At 33.9% G+C, this 23,755-nt stretch overlaps 1 protein-coding gene across 1 annotated transcript; it reads right to left on the reverse strand.

Annotated features, from left to right (window-relative positions):
* Positions 1 to 16,623: 16,623 nt before the first annotated feature.
* LOC110943008 (GDSL esterase/lipase At5g55050) lies at positions 16,624 to 21,272 on the reverse strand. Its single transcript, XM_022184768.2, has 5 exons — positions 21,022 to 21,272; positions 20,807 to 20,943; positions 20,113 to 20,334; positions 19,185 to 19,434; positions 16,624 to 17,033 (listed from the first exon to the last, which is right to left on the reverse strand). The coding sequence occupies exons 1-5, from the start codon at positions 21,203 to 21,205 to the stop codon at positions 16,813 to 16,815; spliced, it is 1,014 nt and encodes a 337-aa protein (XP_022040460.1). The 5' UTR covers positions 21,206 to 21,272; the 3' UTR covers positions 16,624 to 16,812.
* Positions 21,273 to 23,755: the final 2,483 nt, after the last annotated feature.

Here is a 23,755-nt window from a genome sequence, read left to right on the forward strand (position 1 = left end):
CGTCTTGTGTGACTGCACTTGTGCGTCTGGCACTTGTGCGATTGAGCTCTTGTGTGATTCAAGAGCTTGTGCGATCAGTTTTTGTTATCCTAAATCATGGAAATCAGTTACACGTTTCCTAAAATTATGCAAATCAATTATCTTGTTTCCAATCATGCATGAATTCAATCAAAGCGGACAAACAGTTTCCAAATCATAGAATTATCGATCAAACCGTGGTCTCATCCGTTAATCCCTATGAACATCAAGTAATATACATAATCATCACAATTAACAATCAATAGGATTTTTAGGCTAACATACCCACATGCTAACATACAATCTATCACGCCAAATCAACAAATCATCCGTATGAGATCCCATAACAGTCGATTAATACATGTTTGATTCTGGATTCAAGCCATACTCTCATCGATTTCCTATGTTGATCTAAACACATAATACATGTGAGCCGATTATATAAAACACCAAATCTTAACAGTTTATATCACAATCAATCACATCTCATCTCTAAATCATCAAGTAGAATCTATTGATCATAACCTCACGTAACATAGAATCAATAGATATAACACTAACCGGTTAAAGAAGAAAACAGAGATTGATTCGAACACCAAAGCTTCGGTGGAGAGGGGATGTGCTGCCGTCGGCTTCGAGAGGAGAGAAGGAGAGAATAGGGTTTTTGTGTGTGTTGTGTTTTGTAACAAACTGAGAAACAAAACTCCCTAAGGATATGTATATGCGTATGAAGGAGTGGGCCGAATCCATTATGGGCCGTCCTTGTGGTTCGAGTGCAAAGAGTATGGCCCGAATGGGCTTGTGCGATCGGGTTGTTGTTGTGCGATCGGTTCGTGTAGTATTGACATATTTCATACATACGTTCGTTACACAAAGTCACCTAACACATAACATTCAATTAATCAACAAGTTCACATAATCACATAATCAAAGTACAATAAGAGGTTTGAAATACGAGTTGTCACAATTATGGCCTTTATTGATCATCTAAATGCAATTAACCATATGACATTATTATCCTAAATATTAATTATAAGTCATTATTTGATAGAAATAATGACATTAGGAAGAATGTGTAGGGTTACCCTTTGAGTGTCCATAACAAGAGAATAAAAAGGAGAACAAACTACACCAAATGATGGGCTCTTTCTTTTCACTTTCTCTAAATTTTGATCCATCCTAAGAGGACACTCTAAAGTGGAACTAAGAACATCTTGACGGGAATTATGGCTTCATCATCTTCGGCTAAGATAAGCATTCCTACAAGTAAGTGTCAATACTTTTATGCTCAAGTTTATGATTAAGGTTTTATGTTTTGGCAACATGTTTAAATATAATCAACACTGCATCCCCTCTACATTCTACATTTGCAATATCTCCTTGATCAACAACACAAGCTGCATCAGGCGGCACACAAACTGGTGTACTTCAAAGCGTGTCTTCCCACTGCTTACACACTTGCATAATTTCCAGATCCCAAAAACACTTTGTTTTTGCATCTGAAACCAAGTTGTTCATTTCTTGAACAATTTGAACAAGTGCATTGTATTTTTTGATGTTGCTCGTCATTCGTTTCAACATATTTTGTAATATTTTTGGTATAATAATCGACTGAGAATATCATCAATGTTTTGTATGTAAAAATTAATGAAATTAATATTGATGGGCATACCCGTTTATTGATGTTCGAAGCATGTCGTTGTTGTTGTTGCTCAGAACCGTATATTACACCAGGAGAAAGTTGAACAGGAGTGTTGCAATAGTCCATCATTTTCTGTGTCTGTGTTCCAACTCCCATCACAAGGTTCAATTGAGAAGTTTCCGGCATTTCAACGCTGAAATCAAGCGTATCATCTGTGTGCCCGCAAGGGTCCTCTTCGTTTTCTATTGCAGGCGCAGTTCTTTTTCTATAGCTTTTTGTGGCGTCAACGGGTGGTATTGTATAATCCTCCGTTGAACGACCCTGCTCTTGATCTGGTTCAAAATCATTTTCAACTTCATTATCCGTCAGAGGTCCGTTATTTGAAACATGTTCTTCAATTTTATCAATCAGCTCAGATGTGATATAATGAATAACCGGCATCTCGACGACTTGCTCGAATATCCGATGCCTCTTGTTGTACTCATGTGTGTACAGAAGCTGTTTAAATATAATAAAAGAGGTAATTTTTAGTTAGAATATGCATTTATTTATTTTTGTTTATATTATTAAAAAACACAGTAAAACTTACCGTAAGAAAGGCGACAGGTCCCACGTATTGTATTTTTGTGTTTTTCCACCCCTGACTAGTCCGACGTAACGTCTCCAGTAGATATGAGCACCAATCTAGATGCGGTATATCTTCAACAGCTTCTGCTCCCAGCAAACATCTTTCATTTGCAGTTGTAGCTTTTGTAATCTCCGCAAAAAATGTCATCCAATATACTAGGAAGTTGATTTTCCAAGAAATTAAATCACAATCAAATTCACTCTCTCTCTCTCTCTCTCTCTCTCTCTCTCTCTCTCTCTTGCAAAGCTATGGCCGAACACCCTATGTCCATACAATTTTTGAAATTTCAACATATTTCTTGAAGATCCAAGCTCATTCCAAGGTGTTTTTAAGTGATTTTAAGGATCGAAAGGTGATTTCAAGGTGTCTCTAGCAAGAATCAAGCTCCATATCAACAACCTTTACTAAAAAAACCCATCAAAATCTTGAAGGTATAAAATTTACTTTAAAAACCTTGTTCTTGATTCTTGATGATTTTGATGATGATGGAAGTTTCTCAAAGTTCTTGGATGATTCACTAACTTGAAAACAATAATAAATGGGATTTTGTACAAAATAAAAATGCAGGTGTATGTGTATGTGCATGTGGTCGTGTGTGTGTATACATGTGTGTATGAGGTTGAGTTTTGATTTTGATTGATTCGTGTTTGATTGATTCTTGGAAGTTAATGCATTTATGATCTAAAAAGGGGTTTTTGGGATTTGAAATGAGTTTACGAATATACAAAAAGTGAATTTTTGGAAGTATATACATATTTATGTATGGCCTTATATGTATGTATATGTATGCATACAAGTGAATTTTTGTTGTTAGTTCATAAATATGTAAGAACACGATTCTTGCATTTATGATAAATGATGAGGAAATGATCATAAGTAGATTATGATGTTCTTGAATATTTGAACATGATTTAAATATATGTTGAATATATTTTAGTTCATATAAAATGATGATGGTGTTATGTGGATGCATTAGATGCTTGTACTTAAGCATGCATGTTGATATATGTTCATGAAATGATGATTAAGTTATGATTTGATAAAAATAATTTTTAATCAGAATCTAAACACTAAAAATATTAATATTTGAAGTGTTATAATAGCATTAAACTTTGTCATAAAGTTTACTAGCTTTGCATGTTGTTTTTGGTGCTTAAAAAGTTGTAAAATATGTGAAATCGCATGATTTATGTGAGTTACATAAAAACTGCACTAATCTGATTATAAACATAATTTTAATCAGTAAATAACATGAATTATATTAAAATATCAAGTCGTTAAGATTTGGGATGGTTATGCTAACGTATGACGCAAAACTATGCGGTAAAACGGTTAAAAATCATTCGAAGGGTTTTTACAAAATTGTTTTAGATCAGTAAGTAAACTGATATTTTTAGTATAAATATAAGTATTTTAACTTCTATTAAGTTTACTTGGGGTTTGATTAGTCATACGTGACTTCCGACACCTGAAAACGTTACCGAATCACTAAAATATGTGTTTTACAATGTACACTAGCATTGGTTATTTATGGGTGAACCATATGTGTTAAAATGTATTATGTGATTTAGATATGTGTATATGAAAATACGTTAAGTGTTGACATGATAGCGGGAATTTAGACAATGCATGTACACTTGTGCGCTTAAAGCGGTAGAATCGGTAAAATCGCGTTAAATGTGTAACTTGTTTGTCGAGCATGAAAATTGATACATAGGTTAACTTGGTAAGTTATTTCATGTATATGTGCTTTAAAAATGATAAAATGGATAAGTTAACGAGATTTCTCATGTTATGATATTTAGTATATATTCACGTTTATGTATATATATTACGACGCGCAAATCGTAGATATATTACGTATAAACGGATTATTAATTGATTTACATGATAAGGGTCACCAATAAAATCGTTCAAGTCGCAATTGAACTATTATTTTAAGCTAAAAGTCAAACAGTGTTTGACTTTCGGCTTTAACCATTAATTGGTCAAGATGGTTATAGTCCCTTGCGACTATACCTACTGATTACCACATTGATTAGTCGTAGTGACGAGTCAAAGTTTCGGTCAAAATGCGCATTTATGTGCATTTTATGACGGAACTATTTTCGGGTATCAAAACACTTTGTTTTGATACCAAATCAGTTTTCTAACTGAGTTAACATGTTTAACTCGTCACTACTAGTTTAGTGCTTGTTTAGGGTTGTAAGTCAAGCGGTCTCGACAACCGCTTTGACTTTCGAACCCGACCCGTTTGGTCGATCATTAGGATCCGACCAAACTTATTTTGTGACCATAGTTATATAGGGAATAACCTACTGAGGTTATACCTTATGGTCACCTAGTTTGGTTAGTTATTCATTAAGTCATTTATATGCCCGTTAAAAATTATCAAAACACCCTTTTTGAACATAAATTCATTTTTAACATATGTAATCAAACTTTTGACATCTAAACTAATTTAATAACATTTTTAAACATGTTTGGGCATGTAAGACTTAACATATGACATAAATAACCATCCGACCTTATATTTACGCAAACGACACGTTAAAGTAGCTTAAACTACCTTAACGGGTCGAAACGAGTCAAAAGCACTTAGGATAACTTTCTAATCAGAATGTTAGTTCTATTAAATCATGCCATATGAGTTCCAATACCAATTTGATTTATAGAACTTCATTCTATCCTATCCTCCGATTTAGGATCCGATTATTAACATAGTTACCTATACTAGGTGTCGTGTTGATTCCTTGATCCCTCGAGCTTTAATTGGTCTTTATTCCAATACTATTAAGCAATCCCAAATGAGTACATAGTCCCCTCTTTTACCGTTTTTCTAATATTTTGGGGTGATACACATGTGCCTACTTGCTACTTTCATGCTTTTCAAGACAGATACTTGCTATGTTCAACTAGTACACATATAGTACATGATTTCAATTATGTATTGCTATGTATGTTGACTTAGCATGCTAGCACATTGTTTTCAAGGATACATTTTGCGGCATATGTTGACTTAACATATGAGCACGTTGATTTACATTACATTTTGCTTCACATGTTGACTTAGCATGCATAGCACATTGATTTCAAGGACCCATTTTGCTTCATATGTTGACTTAGCATATCTAGCACCTTGATTTCATAAACATTTCTACTTTGTATGTTTACTTAGCATACTTAGTACATGGTTTACAAAGACATCTTACATGACATGCTCTCATTGATTATGCCATTTTGGTATGTTAAACGAGACTAGATACATTCATTAACATTATCCCGCCGACCGGTAGTACGTATGGTTTACCATAGGTTTGATAACCTCATTCCCGCTTCCTAGTTTGTTTGGAAGTATCCATCTGGGGAATGACAGAACCCGATGAATATTGATAAACCTTTGTCTTTATAGGGGTTTATCTTACAGACGACAAGGCTTGAATGTATTCGTTAACAAACCATATAAATGTTCATATCGATAAAAGCATTGGTTTTAGCTTTTGATTTAAACTTAGGTTTATTCCAAGACATTGTTTTGTACATTATACATATGGTTTGAGTAAATACTCTTTATTCATCATACATGACATTTTGGTTACACATAGACATTATACATATGGTTTGAGTAAATACTTTTTACTTACTATACAAGACATTTGATTATACAAGACATAGTTTACACTTGACATTGGACATTGTTTACACATAGCATTTTGACATTGGTTTTGACAAGACATTTTTGGTGGTTATTTGGTAAGTGATTTAAATAACGAGGCGTGTGTAATATGATAAAAGCATGGTGGATACGCCGCTGGTACTTCCTATATATAAGTGCTTTTATGGTATTAAATATCATAGCATTATTTAAACCACTTCGACAAGGACATGATACATTTTATACAAAGACATGACATATTTTTCACAAGGCATTGTTTTACATATAATATATATATTTTGTACAAGAACATGATACTTTTTTATACAAAGACATGACACATTTTATACAAATACATGATATCTTTTTACAAAAGACATCATTTGGTTATTTATTTAACCATGCATTATTTCTTTTAAATCATTTGATTTTCACATCGATTTTCACATGATTTTACAAAGAGTACACTGCCATTTTGGTCCCTGTGGTTTGGGCACTTTTGCCATTTTAGTCCAAATCTCAAACTTTTTAAATTTGGGTCCCTGTGGTTTCGTTTTTGTTGCCATTTTGGTCCAAAACTCAAAACCCCCCCTTTTTTGACTGTTGCAACCTACCTATTTTGTCTTTTAATTCAGGGACATTGGTCATTTTAATATTATTATAACATACTAATATCTAAAACACATCATCTTCTTCAAAGTTCAGACCCAAACCCTCCCAAACCACAAACCCTCATCACCGGTGTCATCATCTTCATCATCGCCACTACCACCACCACCACCGGCCACCCAACCACGTCAAACAGTTGCCGTCACCACCTTCACCAAACCCAAAGCAAACCCAAACCCGAGCCACACCATAACCACCTCCACTATCGCCGCCAACCACCCCCTTACATCATCATCATAATCACCGTCCATCATCATCATCAGTCAGCATCAACATCTCGTTGCTATAACCTGCCGAAAATAACGTCGATCTTTACAGATCTGAAAAGAAAGAAGGATGGAGGAGAGATACACTCGCTTACGGAGCTTGTCATTGGTCGTCGGGTCAACCACGCACCATCGTGCCTCCGCCACTGTGTCATCGGGCTTCCATCGGAACCATCGTGCACCAGAATCTGACGCAAAACCCCCCACACCCCAGCCGTCGGTTGTCGCATTTCAATTCACAGGAGGGGCAGCTTCGCTATCCGTCCACCACCGCTGTCACGTGCGGTGGTTCCCGCACCTTTTCCGCCTTAAGCCATCACCCAAGCCCCACAATGACCCCTATCACAGGACTTGGCATTTGGTTTTGAAGTTGTGTAAAACAGAGGCTTGAATGAGGTTAAAGGTTGTGCCACTTAATTGTAATCGTCATCGGAGATCTGTCTCGATTGCAGCTGTCGTCGTCGGTGGTGGCCGGCTGTTCAATTGGGCCAAAATAGATTGGTGTGGGTGATCGGTGATATGAGGGATTTGGGGTGTGTGGTTCCCGGTGAACAGGATGGTGGTTGAGTGGGTGTGTGCTTGACTGAAGAGGCTCACCGGAGTAGTTCAGGTTGCTGGAGCCGGAGGAAAGACAGGTCTGAGCTGTAGATAGAGTGAGAGAGAAGAGAGAGAGGCGGGTTTTTTTGGTAATGGTAGTGATGATCTGTAGAGAGAGAGGAAGAAGGGATTTATAAAGTATAAGGTGGTTGGGGCAGGAAAAATGACCATAATGCCCTTCAGAAAAGAACAAAATAGCTGTTTTTTTTTAAATCTGACCTGATTTGAGTTTTGGACCAAAATGGCATCAAAAACGAAACCACGGGGACCCAAATTTAAAAAGTTTGAGATTTGGACTAAAATGGCAAAAGTGCCCAAACCACAGGGACCAAAATGGCAGTTTACTCTTTTACAAAAGAAAACATTTTTACAAAGGTTCATGGCTACTTTTTGGTTAAACATCTCTTTTAACAAAATTAAAGCCACGAATCCTCAACAACAAAACCTATGTTACTCACAGGCATTTTTATGCTGATGTACCTATTTTCACATGTGTTTCAGGTGTTTACGTTTGACTTTGAGCATGCTTCACATAGGGCGGACTTGGGCCTTAGTGACTTTAAAACCTACAAGACAATTGTTGTGCAATAGTTGTATTCTCTAAAACAATATAAACTATTAACTCAATAAAACAAAACTTTATGAGCCATTTGTTATGAAACAATTTGTAACGTGACTGCCCAATGTTTTTCGCCGCGTGTTGTTCTATTACGCGATTGGGGTGTTACAGTTTAAAGTATGTTTTTTGAGCTACTCTAATTTTAAAATCTTGAATTTTTAATTTTGAAGTGATCTACTCTAATTCTCGCTTTATATTTCAGTCTAATCACAGTTGTTTGAAATTCATATAATCATCTGTGGGTTGTTTTAGGTTTGTGGATTTTAAACTGTTGATATATTCAAGCTCTGTTTTCTTCGAGCGACCAATAGTAGAAGTATTTGTGGAGTCATAATGGTTTTAGAATATGTTAATATGGATATTGTTGGAATCAAATTAAACACAAAGAAAGATTATTAAATGTAGAGTTAAATCACTTTTGCTTATGTCTAAATGATGTTTATAACTGACTTGGGCAGATGATGATGATGTAGAACCCATAGTGGTTCCTACTAAACGCAAGAAAGGATCTGCTATTGCTGTAATATAAGATTTTATTTAATAAGATATATAACTAGATTCAGTTTGTTCTTTCCTGCCTTTTTGTATTAAAAGAAGCATAAAGTTTGGAATTTTGATGTATAGAATGTATATACTTCTGTAGGCTCTGATGATTCAAAGCAGCTCTTTATCAAGCAAGTTGAGGATTAAGTATATGAGGATAGGGCTACTCTTCAATAGCTGAAGAAGTGTTTTGATGTACTGCATCTTGGTCTGTTCACGAGAGAGCTGGTTTCCAGAAACCTGATGGTGATGCCTTCAATACTTCTGTGGAGGTCATGGCGATTGTCAAATATATACTTTGAGAAGTTCAGTACTCGATGGAGTTGAAGCTAAAAGCACTTAATTTTTGCTATTAGATTCCTAAATTTCTTGGTGTTGTTAGATTTTAAGGTTTCGTTACACAGTACTCGATGTAATTGTTGATCTTTTAATCCTCATAATTAAATTTTAATCCTATTAATGTTTGTGGAGCCTTTTATTTTTGCTAATTTTAAGGTGCATAAGTATTATTATGTAATTTTAATATCATCTCCGTATTGCAGATCGATATTGATGTAGATGTGAAATTGTCTCTGAGTTTGATTTAGATTATGTTGATGTTGAATTGTGCTTGAACAATTTTTTTGAAGAATTAGAAAGAATCAATTTCTGTTACTGTATAGATCTATCAAAGTTAAAGTTTGCCAAAAGAGAACATCTGCTCGAAATCATCATCTGCTGATCTAACGGTTGTTTGACTTGCTACTGTTGTCAACATCTGTTGTTGCCTAACAGTGCTTCTCAACATCCGTGTGCGCTGAAGTGGTAGAATTATGTGTTTAGGATGTTGAGTACTGTTGGTCTTTAAATGAAGAGTTTTTTTTTTTTTTTTTTTTTTTGTTGTGGAGTTCATGGAGATTGTCATAGATATACTTTGAGAAGTTCAGTACTCGATGGAATTGAAGCTAAAAGCACTTAATTTTTGCTGTTAGATTCCTAAATTTCTTGGTGTTGTTAGATTTTAAGGTTTCGTTGTGCAGTACTCGATGTAATTGTTGATCTTTTAATCCTCATAATTAAATTTTAATCCTATTAATGTTTGTGGAGCCTTTTATTTTTGCTAATTTTAAGGTGCATAAGTATTATTATCTAATTTTTAATATCATCTATCACACCCCCAAAATCCACACGCGGAGTATCACTGCCTGGAGGCGTGACATGACCAGGATCAAGCCACCAATCATATTGAACAATGCAAATAGTAAATTGTAAATGTAATTCAACCAACCAATATGAAAGGTGTTCCAAAACAAAAGTATAGTTTCAATGTTTAGCGGAAGCATAAATGTAAAACCCAACATAAGTAATAAGTTTGAAATGTCATAAATGTTTAACATGGCATCCACGATCCATGTCCCACAACGACCGCGCCTCCCTGTGCAAGCTCCATGAATACCTAACGACCTACAAGGCATGTAACAACGAGTCAACAACAAAGTTGAGCGAGTTCACAGTTGGTTGTCTAGTTACAGTATTCGTTCTTGTAAATCATATGTTCGTTTTGTAAACCATGTATCGTATTAATTCGTATTGCGGTCTCCCAAACATATTGCGAAGATTAGTGGGGGTTTCCCAGGTATCCTAGACTAGTTGTATTTGTATTGCGGTCTCCCAGACATGTTTGCGAAGATTAGTATTCGTATAGCGGTCTCACAGACATGTTTGTGAAGATTAGTGTTCGTATCGCGGCCTCCCAGGCATATTTGCGAAGATTAGTAGGGGCTTCCCATGGGTTACTAGTCTAGTTGTATCTATAGGTGTCCTTTCCCTAACGAGGACACTAGTACATGTTCTAGTAACAATGAAAGTACGAGTAAACATTCCATCCCATTCCCAACCCCGGGAATCCCATGCCTTGGTAAGAGTGTGAACTCACCTTGGTTTGCTCGGTATGCTAAACTATGCTCATAAGAAATCAGTCAAGTCCTATATCAGGCACGAATTCTCAATCAGTTCAAGTTCGTAAAGTTTCTAATGCAATCAATACCCACAAGGTGCGTTCGACAGTTAACATTATGCATTACACAACCGTTAATCATGCGCATACAATTCCATGTTTCACATAACGGTCTTTCATAATTTATTCTAACATGGTTACTCTTTAACCTACTTAACAAGGTTAACAACTTAACTGAATTGATATACATAACAGAGATAATAAACTAACTGTGTTAGTTAACTAACTGAGTTAGCAAACAAATAAAGTTAACAACTTAACAGGGTTTTACAAGCTTAACAGAGTTACACATTTAACCTAACAGAGTTAATAACTAACGGAGTTAACAAGTAACAACTTTAACATACTAGTCACAGATCATTAGCCGAAAACCCTATTCAGCGAAGACGCTTAATGGCGAAATCACTAGGGTGGCGAAATCCCAAAGTGATTTCGTCAGACTTGGGTTTCGACGAAAACATTGGGTGTTTTCGTCTACTCTTGATTTCGTCGGATAGTGTTTTCGTGAGTGGTGGGTTTTCGCCGGTTACATCATCATCCTCACAACAGTTACATTCAACAGCAACCCTAATCAACACTACTAGTTATCTAACAATGATTCAATCGGTTACATGATCAATCATCAACACAATTATACCTAGTATAATCATCATTGCAGTTTCAATAGCATTAGTTATCATCAACAACTATCCACATTATATCCTAATGGTGATTCACAACACCATACAGCAGAACATGAACACGTAACATAGGCCTTCAAACAGTGTTTCATAGATGCGTATGCTCACAACATTAGATCCAAATCAAAATATTGGATCTGCAAATTACTAACATTATACTAATCACACAATTCAACATCTAACTTATCGATTTATCTATCCATACCATCTTATGTAGAAATCATTAGACAACATCAGTCAAGCATTCTAACATGGATTTACACATCACTGAATATCCACAAATAATGATTTCATTTATACAGTTAACAGAGGTATCAATCAATAATTCATGTACGGGCTAAACACTAACCGTGATAGGCTAAATAGTAGCTTGATCGATCTAGGGAACTTCAAAGACACAAGGTTGCCGTCACAAGATGAGAGGTGACTAGGGTTTTCGAATAAAATTCTCACGTAAAGTCTCGAAATTTTACATATACTAAATCAACAGTGGGCCAAGGCCCATTTCCGTTTTCGCTGGCCCTGCTTCTTGACGAAAACACTTATGTGTTTTCGTCCGGAAGTATTTTCGTGGGTGGGGGGTGTTTTCGGGTAGAGGTGATTTCGAGTGCAAGGTTCTTTTCGGCTAAGGGTCCATTTACATAAGTTAACACATATTAATAATAATATTCATACCAAACATATCCAAATACATGCACACATATAACGCACACTACGAATCTATAAACAACACGTATACTGCATATAAGTTAAGTCGAATATAGACCTTGAAAACTCGGGTTGTCACATCATCTGAGTATTGCAGATCGATATTGATGTAGATGTGAAATTGTCTCTGAGTTTGATTTAGACTATGTTGATGTTGAATTGTGCTTGAACAATCTTTTGAAGAATTACAAAGAATCAATTTCTGTTACTGTATAGATCTGTCAAAGTTAAGGTTTACCAAAAGAGAACATCTGCTCGAAATCATCATCTGCTCGAACATCTGAAATTGTGGAAGTATGTGTTTACTATGTAGAGTATTGTTGGTCTTTAAATGAAGAGTACTGTTATTGCTGGTCTTTAAATGAAGAGATTTTTTTAATTATTTTTTTATGCCAGAGGTTTGAAATTTTATTATTTTTTATTATTTGGTAAGTCAACAGTTTTTTGAAGAATTTCCGCTCAATTACAAATACACAACATCTGCTCCTCTAAATGTCTGTTAGAGGTAAATTCTACCCAAAGAGAACATCTGTTTCAAGTGATCCTCTACTGATGAAGACATAGTCTGAAGAAAGTTTAAAGAAGTAAAGGTCTGCTATGGGTCAACAGATCTTAAAGAAAAACAGATGATAGACATTAGATCCTGCTCAACAGAGTTTTTAAAAGACAATTGTTGAAGTTTTGAAATGCGGATAATGGTAAACAATCCCATGTGGCATAAGAAAAGCTGATGTGGCAGCCAGAGAGGCTGTCCAACAATGCTTTTCTTATGTCATTACTGCATCATAAAGCCTAATATATATAAAATTATTTTAATGCCTGGGGATATGTAATTTGCAATTAATGCATGTCACTCCGTCACTTCTGTCTTATGGTAAAGGCATCTTATGGTAAACGAGGAGGTTAAGTGTAATTATGATAACCTTTTTTTTTTTTGAAGGTTTAAAATTTGTCCTTTGGATTTCTTGATATTTAATTTTATACTTTTTCCCATGGAAATGCAGTTTTGAAATGTTTTGCATTAAATGCTTAACCATCGTCGCATCATATTCTTTACACACTAAGTTAGTCTGACGATGTATTTAGTCATAACCGCCTTCATTGATTATATAACTACATTGGGAAACTGCTTTCATCATTACCGCTTTCATCCATCTACTCAATCATCTTCAAAGTTTTTTGTTTATCAGTATCTTTACAATTTCTTTGGCTTTCAAACACGCATTTATTCACTGTGAAATGGAAAACATTGTGTTTCAAATTATTGTTGATGAAATTTTTACGAGGCTCCCTGCAGAAGATATTGGTCGTTTGAAATGTCTTTCCAAAAATTTTTATAGGGACCTGTCAAGTCATGCATTTGGGATGATCCATGCTCTCCGAAGTGGAGATTCACAACAAAAGAAACTACTCTCCTTTAAAGACACGTCAATTGTCGTTGACAACATAGTAGCTGGTAATTTGGATGTCGGGACAAGCAAAACCTTAAGTTTTCCTAACAATGTCCAGCCTACTTTCTTATGTGTTCTATCGTTATTTAATGGGTTGCTGTTAGTTTGCAATGAAGGGATTTGCTGTGAGCTGATCCTTTGGAATCCAACTACCAGGCGCTATAAGTTTTTGTCTAACGACTACTTAAATTATATTCATGATCGAAATTCTGATACAGGTGGAATTTATTTTGATCAATCCAATCATCTGAAAGTGCTTCACATCAGCTCTTATTGTAACGTGGCTACTGCTCGTGTTTACTCACGACGTCGTGAGTCATGGAGAACAATAAATTTCGGTAGCGTAAATAATTATGGTTCAAGTAATTATTCATCGTCTCCAGCAATTTATGCTGATAAAACCATATATTTCATGGTTTCAAATTATTGGTATCCACTAGGTGAGAGGAACATCGTTGCTTTCGATGTTCTTTCTGAAACTTTCAGAATGCTTCATTTTCCCGAGAGTATCGTAGTTAATCCTTGCCAAGGGCATTTTTTGACCATCGCAAAGAGGCTGCATTTGATTGTTATTGGAAAGTCTGCTGAGCTGACTGCTGATTTGCTCAGATATGAAGAAGAAGGTTGGATCAAGGTGTTTGCTTTCAATAATCCTCGTGTAGTTGATTATGTAGATAGGCGCCGAAGGACTAATATAATTGAAAACAACAAGTGGCTGATAACAAGCATTTGGGGGATATGGTTGAAGTTGATCTGAACAACGAAGTTTTGAAATACCTCCAACATGTTGACAACTACAATGGTCCGAAAGGAGCTTTATTTATCGAGACTACTGTTTCGCCCATAGATTAGAAATTATTATACTGTATTTTACTGAATGTTGTTTGCTATTTTGAACTTTGTTTATTATATAGTTACGCCTGTTTGACACATGTAGTTTTTATTTAATTGGTTGTGTTAAAATTATTAACTATGTTTATTATTTAAATTAATTAAAGGAATATTTAGGTTGGAGAGTTTAAAAGCTTGTAATATTTGCGAATGTCTGTTTAAATGATGAAAGGTCTGTTGTCGTGAACATATGTTTGAAAATAAAACAGTTGTTGATACATCTGTTGACTTTGGTCAACAGATGTTTGAAACCACGGTTGGGTTAAAGCAGAGTGTTGTGGTGAAAACTGTGGTTGAAACTGCTATTGGCTTAAAATGGTGGTTTAAAACCACTGTTGGATTAAAATAGTGTTTTGTGGAGGTTGAAGGGATTGAAACGACTGTTGAGTTAAAATATTGTTTTTTGGAGAAGGAACATGCTTAAATGCAAATGTTATTTTGTTTACATAATGAATTATAAGTTGTATATTTTTGTATTTTTCATACTCTAAACTTTAAGTATTTAAGGTTGAAGTTGAAGTTAGGGGGATATGGTTGAAGTTATCTGAGCAATCAAGTTTTGAAATATCTCCAACATGTTGACAACTACAATGGTCCGAAAGGAGCTTTATTTATCGAGACTACTATTTCGCCCACTGATTAGAAATTATTATGTTGTATTTTACTGAATATTGTTTGTTGTTTTGAACTTTGTTTATTATATAGTTACCTATGTTTCACACTTTCATATTTTATATAATAATTAGTTGTGTTAAAATTATTAAGCATGTTTGTTATTTAAATTAATTAATTGAATATTCAGGTTTGAGAGTTTAAAAGCTTGTAATATTGGCAAAGGTCTGGCTAAATGATGAAAGTTCTGCTGTCGTGGACAGATGCTTGAAAATAAAACAGTGGTTGATACATCTGTTGACTTTGGTCAACAGATGGATGAAAACAGATGTTTGAAATCACTGTTGGGTTAAAACAGAGTGTTCTGGAGAAAACTGTTGTTGAAACCGCTGTTGGGTTAAAACGATGGTTTAAAACCACTGTCGGTTAAAATAGTGTTTTGTTGTGGACAGATGTTTGAAAATAAAACAATGGTTGATACATCTGTTGACCAGTCAACAGATGAAAACAGATGTTTGAAACCACTGTTGGGTTAAAGCAGAATGTTGTGGAGAAAACTGTTGTTGAAACCACTGTTGGGTTAAAGCAGAGTGTTGTGGAGAAAACTGTTGTTGAAACCGCTGTTAGTTTAAAACCACTGTTGGGTTAAAGTAGTGTTTTGTGTAGGTTGAAAGGGATTGAAACGATTGTTGATTTAAAATATTGTTTTTTGAAGAAGGAACATGCTTGAATGTAAATGTTATTTCCTTTACAAAAGATTAATAAATTGTATATTTTTGTATTTTTTATACTCTAAACTTTAAGAATTTAGCGACTGGCTTATCTATTTATAAGTTTATAAATATAACCATATTCATCATTTGTATGTGTTATGCACGGTTTTCTAAGAAACCACCCGTGTTTGCACACGGGTCTTACCGCTAGTACTATATAATAAAAGAAACCTATGAGGGGACACGTGTCGAATTACTATGCATCCTCATAATTGTTTTTCTGCCCCTTTTTTTCTCTATTTTAGTTGTTATCCTTTACGTTTAAATATAATTTATATATTTCCTAACTGATAAATGATAAACAATAATTATAGATAAGTTTTATTTTTTATTTTACCTATTCTTTAGGTCTAATTATTATTTATATAGTTTCTAACTGATAAGCCATAATTATAGATTTTGTTTATATATTTTCTAACTGAATTCATTTTATTACTTTACAAATTTCATAATGTTACTAAAATTCTTAAGGTTATGTTTTTCTTTTATATTCGTACTAAAGAAAATTCAATTCATTCATGATTTTATTATTATTATTATTTTATTATTATTATTATTATTATTATTATTATTATTATTATTATTATTATTATTATTACCTCCGTGGTAAATGTATTATTAGTAATATGTAGTTCTAAAATCAGGATGTTACACAAATGAAACTACAAAAAAGATAATCGGCTTATAACCTAACGCTATCATGAAGTGTGATAAATATGTTCTTATAAATTTTCTACCAAACCGTAGAAAATACTTTTTATTTTTGTTGTTGTTGTTGTTCCTTTTGCATCATATGTTAACTATATTTATTTTTTTTCCAACCCTTGTAATACATGGGGTTATAATCTAGTATAATATAATTATTAAGAGAAGGAGACAAAAGGTTTATATGAATATATGATGATTTCATCATACTTATAACACTAAAACAAAATGGTGTACAGGCTTTTTAACGCCTTTCACTAGACTTAAACATGCTTCAAAGACGATCCTGACTTATTCGTACATATGGTATGCCCATATGTTTGATTGAATAAAAAAAGCAAGACACAAAAACTAAATAATCAGCTCGCTACCAATTGAGCGAAGTTAATTGGGGTTACAAATTCCGGTCCACCGTTGTATAAGGTTACCGCTGCAAGCTTCGACGCATACTGCGTTGGATGGAACAAGTCCCAGAATAGATAGTTGTTTCGATTCGTGCATAACTCTGCGTGTGGGTTACACGTATCTTCGGCTCTTAACCATCCTTTGCCGCAACATGCTCTATCAACGTACGTCAAATCTGGAAAAAAAGGATAATAATTCAAATTTTATGTGATAAAATTCTTTGTTGTCGATAAAGTGTTTTTTTTACTCTTGTAACATTTAGAAATACATTATTTTGCTTTTAATTTAACTTACAATAACTTTCTAAGAAAAATATGGACATAAAGACAAAAGAAAATTATTTACATTGATTTTATGATTTTTTTAGAAAAAAATATGCACATAAAGACTAAAGAAAACTATTATTTAGTTTTTATTTTAATCCAACGCTAGATTACTTTTAAAATGAAAATATTATATATATATATGGGAAAAGATAAATCGAAAACCCACTTGAGTTGAGAAAACTCAGAAAACCTTTGTAAAAAAACCATGTAAACTCAAGATACATTTTAAAAAAAACAGGAAATGTAATATACATATATTTGAACATTTTTAAAAAAGAAACACAAAAAAACACCAAGTAGTTTTTTTTTTTTAAATGTTACAAAATTTCAGGTTACATAATATATATGTCCAAAAAAAATGTAACATACAAATTTTCAACATTTAAAAAAATAGTAAGCGTTTTTTACATTTTTTTTCATAAATAGGTCCGTGTACATTTATATTACATTCCCTATTTTTTTTAGAAAAAAATAAAAATGTTACATAGGGTTTATTTGGGTTTTCTCAACTCACATGGATTTCGATTTATCTTTCCCCATATATATATATATATATATATATCTATATATATAGTGGATAGTTCAAATGAGAAGAAATTTTTTGTAAGAAAAAAAAAAGAAATTTCAAACAATAAGAATGCTTTATTTTACTTTATTTAATATAAGTATTTAATGTTACTATAAGGGTACATTGGTAAATCTACCTAAGTAATTAATTTATAGTCTTCCCCTTTAATAGCTAACTATATTAAATTTTTTGTAACTTATCTTTAAAATATATATATTTTTTCAAAAAAATAAAATAAAATAATTTAAAGTGTAGGATAAATCACGAGTTGTGTAGAATAAATTACGAGTTGTGTAGGATAAATTTCAACGTGTAGGATGAATTTCGAAATATGTAAGATAACTTTTGATGTGTGTAGGCAAAAAAAGTTAGTGTGGAGGATACTAGTGTTTATGACTAATTAATTAGTCAAAAACGATAATAAATGAGATAAGTGAAAAACTATTTAATTTTTACAAAATTACCCTTTTTCTTTTTCTTCTCAATTAAATTTTCTGCTCAAATGAACCTTCCCTATATATATATATATATATATATATATATATATATATATATATACATATATATATATATATATACATATATATATACATATATATATATATCGCGAGTTAACGTACAAAATGGATTAACGCACATTGCGTACGCGATTGTATTTTCAATGTGCGAGTTCATTCTTCAACATGCGATTTGTAAGAAATACATACATGCGATTTGTAAAAAAAATAAATACAACATGCGAACTGTGTTTCACCCCAACATGTGATTTGTGTTTCACCCAAACATGCGATTTGTTTAGATACATCAACATGCGAATTTGCAGATTTTATCCAACGCCTTTTTTTATAACATGCGATTATAAAGTCGGATACGATATATAGGGGATGGATGATGAGACTTTAAATTAGAAAACCAAAAACATAACCCAAAAAAAAGTTTAAAAGACATATCAAATTTTTGTTTTTACAATTCTTTTATAAATTTTCGCTAGTTTTTGTGTATAAAAATTAAAAAAAAAAAAACACTTGTACTACACATGTGCAATAATACGGAAAAGTCTAAACCACCTAACTCACCCCCCGCCGACACCCCCAAAAACCTAAACACCCCCCCCCCCCCAAAAAAAAAAAGAAAAGAAAAGTATGTATATATATAAATAAAATAAAAAAAAAACCTAAAACCAAAGCCTAAACATAAACCCGAAAAAAACCTAAACCCCCTCCCCTAATACCAAAAAAACCTAATTCTAATCCTAAACCTCTAAAAAAACTAAACATAAAAGCTAAACTAAACTTAAAAGCTAACTTTAAGCGTATATACTTTTCAAAAAAAAAAAAACAAAAAAATTGTACTGCACATATGCATTATTTTTCGTTTTACACTACTTTTACAAATATAAAAATAAAAAGCATAAGTATAGCATAATACTCACTGAATTGTTGTGCGTGATTGATAACATTCATCGTCATTTCATAGGAATTTCCATGTGAATACTTCATTCCTTTTAGCTCACATGATAGCTTGTTCAAGAGGGCATCAAGTGATGAGTGAAAAGCTCGAGCAAAAGTATTTTCGATCTCGAAACATCCTCCAGTCGTATTGTGAATTCTTTGTGACGGACAACATCCAATTGGCGGTATGCCTATGATCCCGAACTTTCTTGCTCCAAGATGGTACAAAGACTAGAAGAGTTTCGATATAGCAGTTTTAGCAATAAGTAAAGTTGTACACTGCAACATGCGTATTATATATATTTGTCTCTATTCAACATTTTTGTAACAATGGCATCTTTGTGTGCTTAATTTATAAAAAGTGGGGTGTGCATATTGTATATATATAGAGAGATACCGTGGAGGGGTGTGCATAATATGGGGTGGTCCATTTGTGTATTTACAAAAACCCGGATTATATTAGAAATACCATATATGTGTGTTGTTAGCCCTAACTTGCGGTGTGTGCATATAATGTATATGTGTGAGCGCTTGGGTAGCAATTGCACAAATTTTAACGTTATTTTACTAATTTCGTGAAAATAACGTTAAAAGCGGCAGACGGTTAATCATGCATCATGTGGTGAGGTTGATAGCCGAAAGATAAAGGGGTATATGTACCGATCGGTCTTTGTCTCGATTGTTAAGTATTATGTTCCTTAGGTCCAAGGTTTGATGCAAAACTACTATCGAGTCGGGAGTCTCATTGAAAGCAGCATCTCTATTCCTATAGGGTAGAGGTAAGGCTGTCTATATCTTACCCTCCTTACCTTTGCTATTTGGTACGATTTAGCGATCATAATGATATTTGTTTTTGTAATAGTGCTATGTTTGTGTCTGAAGGAATCACAAAAAAACTAAACCATATACCTCAATGTGACATTGATATGCCTCCATTAGTGATTCAATGAAAACAGTTGGATCAACTGTGCTTTGATTCTGAAAATAGCCGAAAATATCATTGCTTCCGACACTAATGGCGAACACTGATTTCCTGATTATCTTTTTAGCTTCGTGTCGACCCTTTACGACCATAAGATTGCTGAGAACCGTCTTGAATTGCTTGACTTGCTTGGACATTGGTACAATTTTCTGCTCACATGCAAGTTAACCACGTTAGGAATGACAAAAGAACAAACCATAAGGTTCTTATGCGTTTATGTAACTTCATCAACACACTACTAGAAGAACAAGTATTAGCCACGACGATGATCGGTCAGCATTTTTTAGAACGCCTAGCTCACACACTTACTAATTATATTTTAAAGCTACATATTTTGACCACTGTAGAACTAGAACCCTCAATCTCACAGGGAGCGAGGGGCGCAATAACGACACCTTTATATCACTAGGATTCAAGCCGTTTGGTATTCGTTAATAATTTACATAATATTATGATCCCACTAATTTATTTTTGAGAAAAATGTAAAAAAAAGTTATCTGTTGGTAATCCCTCCGACAAATTTGGTAAGATAATTCGACCTCACAACGGACCCACTTCACCAACCATTTGTTTCAAGTTATATGTAACAATGCATAGATGGGTGAACCGTATCACGCTTACAAGGTCTTTTCCGGTCACGTCAAGCAGACCCGCCCCTCCGGATGCGAAATTCACACCTCTAAACATCTTCTTTCTCAGGCCCGCTTTGAGCAAAAACAAGTACGGTTGCGGGCTTCGTTTGTGTCCCATTAGCTTGGCTAAAAATTCAAACAAGGCGAAAAAAACATGCATATTAGTGTTGGTACCTAGATTTGCATTAGCATAACCAAACTAACCTAGGAAATCTGCACTGTTGAAGCCGTTGCTAAACCGTCCCGTAGCTCTAGAATTCGGAAAATCAATCCCGTTGAAAGGCACATTGGCTATGATTTTCGTTTTCGGCAAGAAGCTATTTGTTCCCACATCTGCTGTCGAGTCGCCAAATATGAAAAGAACTGGGGCTGTGTTATTTGACTCCATTGTGGCATCACAACATTTTGAGATAACAAAAATAGTTCCGACTAACACATAGAAAAAAACGCGATACATTTTCGTCAACATCTAACTATAACTATATTAGTTCCTTATGAAGTTTTACTTGTTACCATATTTATAGGGTTTGAGGTGGAACACAAGACAAACATAAGTCGGTCATGTTTATGTTTAATCAAGAAATGTATGTTGAATAAGACGGGATCGTTGGATTGATGGCTGGATTTAAGTTTCCTCTAGTTGTTGGGTTTTTTTTTCTTTTTTTTTAATTATTAATATGGATAGTGTCTTTTTTCTAAGAAGAAATATTCCACAACACGATGCGTAAACACAGTCTTTTTATTGGTTATACTATTTGCCGTCCGTGTCACAAAGTTCACAAAGTTTTTATGGGTCCCCTTGACTTGGTCAAATCTTGTGTTTTGAAATTATGGAAGTTGGTACTATACTTTTGGATTCCTATATGCTCTCGTATAAGACAAAATCATAGGTATAAACGTAAGAGGTGAAAGATAATAACACCCTGTAACTAAATTAAAGACTTTGAGATTAATAGAAATGATAAAATCTCTTAAAGCTATGGCAGAACTAAAGGAAAACGTATTATATCTAGACTAAGCGGTTTGATATGTTCGCCCGAAATGATAATGGGCTTGGGTTATGAAATTATAGTACATTCTGTTTTTGTAAGTTCATTTCATAACATACCAAAATAGGGTTACAGTATGTTAGTGTAACATGTTGTCTGCCACTTTATCGGTTATCTTTGTATATACTCAATCAGCCTCACTATAAATTATAAAGAGGTAGACCTATGCTCATTGAATTAAGAAACCATAATGCAATATGTAGTCTTTGGTTAATGTAAGCTGAGGTTTATATTTTGAAAGCACAAGTAGGCGTAAGAACACCATTAGATGAGATGGTATTGAATCCAAACGTGTTATTTATTTATTTACTTATTTTTGCATATTTTGGTGATTGTTTAATAAACCCATTCTATATTCTTACATTTAGGAACTAGGTTTAAAGAAGTTCGACGCGTTGCGGCGAATTTCTTTTGTTATTTAGTCTGTGTTTACATCTGTTTTGAAATCACTAGCTACGAGCGTGTTGCGAATGGAACTGCTGACAAAAATAAGAAAAAATGAAGAAAAAAAACACTAAAAAATAACCAAAAGAAAATCAACCAAAAAAGTTGTATGTTAACGATGTTGTTCGTATGAAACCCGTGGTCAAAGATGAGCAAATTGTTCTGGGTACCGGTACCAAATTTGCCGAACCGAAAGATCTTAAATACCATTTCGGTACTGACTTTTGGCGTTCCTGGTACCGGTTCACAACCGTTTTTTACCTTCATATACCGGTACCATAACCGGTATTTTTGGTATCAGTACCGATTCTGTATCGGTTGGCACCGAGCTCATCCCTACCCCTGAAACTAAAAAAAGAAAAAAAATTAAAAGTTGAAGAAAATAAAAAAAAAAAAGTTGTACGATACCGTTGTTCGTACGGTAACCGTGATCAGAGATGAGCAAATGGTACCGGGGACTGAATATCCCGAACCAAAAGATTTCCAGTATCAAATCGGCACCAACTTTTGGCGTTTTTTGTATTAGTGCCGGTTTTTACCTTCATGTACTGATACCGAACAGGACCGTACCGGTATTTTCGATACTAGTACTGGTTCGATACCGGTTGACACAAAGTTTATCCCAACCCCTGATATTAAAAAAAAGGATTAAAGTTAAAAAGTAAAGAAAATATCTATTATTATCATAATATTTAAATAATAAAAGTATTAAAAAACCTATATATTATTATAATATTAGAATCACTATTCATTTCAATTCGTGACATACGAAGAAAGATGTACGGTCTAATGAGGCTACTATGAAATATTTACTCATGGGTGGGGCAAGCTCTTCTATTCTAGTTCATGATTTCTCTTGGCTATATGGTTCATCCGGGAGAGAGATCGAGCTTCATGTACTAATACCGAACAGGACCGTAACGGTATTTTCGATACCAGTACCGGTTTGATACTGGTTGACACCAAGCTTATCCCAACCCCTGATATTAAAAAAAAAAGATTAGAGTTAAAAAGTAAAGAAAATATATATTATTATAATATTAAAATAATAAAAGAACTAAAAAAACTATATATTATTATAATATTAAAATCACTATTCATTTCAATTCGTTTATTAATATATAGTAACCATGGTTGTAAAAGTCGCTAGGCGCTCCCTAGTCGGTCGACGGGGGAGTTGAGAGTACTCGGCCTAGCCGGAGAGTACACGGGGAGTACTCGGAGATGCCAAATCATAAAGACATTAGTTTTCAGAAATTAAATATATGTCAAATAACATAAATTTACTAATATTTATAACAAAATACGTGAAATTGATATTCATTCTTTAATATGATAAGCATAGAAATTATGTTTTATTTTATTTTAAGTCAAACTCGGCCCGAGTTGACCTAGTAGATCCGATTTTGGCCAATGTTGACCGCATTTGATCGATTCCGAGTAAT

Source organism: Helianthus annuus, chromosome 5 (genome assembly GCF_002127325.2).
Source record: "Helianthus annuus cultivar XRQ/B chromosome 5, HanXRQr2.0-SUNRISE, whole genome shotgun sequence".
NCBI classification, from domain to species: domain Eukaryota; kingdom Viridiplantae; phylum Streptophyta; class Magnoliopsida; order Asterales; family Asteraceae; genus Helianthus; species Helianthus annuus.

What these genes read in the sequence shown, in the direction of transcription:
- LOC110943008 (XM_022184768.2), bottom strand. Translation starts at nt 21,205, where the DNA reads ATGGAGTCAAATAACACAGCCCCAGTTCTTTTCATATTTGGCGACTCG. An exon ending in CAACAGTGCAGATTTCCTAG is followed by an intron (nt 20,944 to 21,021) that starts GTTAGTTTGGTT and finishes TTGAATTTTTAG; the next exon opens with CCAAGCTAATGGGACACAAA. An exon ending in ACGTGACCGGAAAAGACCTT is followed by an intron (nt 20,335 to 20,806) that starts GTAAGCGTGATA and finishes GCATGTGAGCAG; the next exon opens with AAAATTGTACCAATGTCCAA.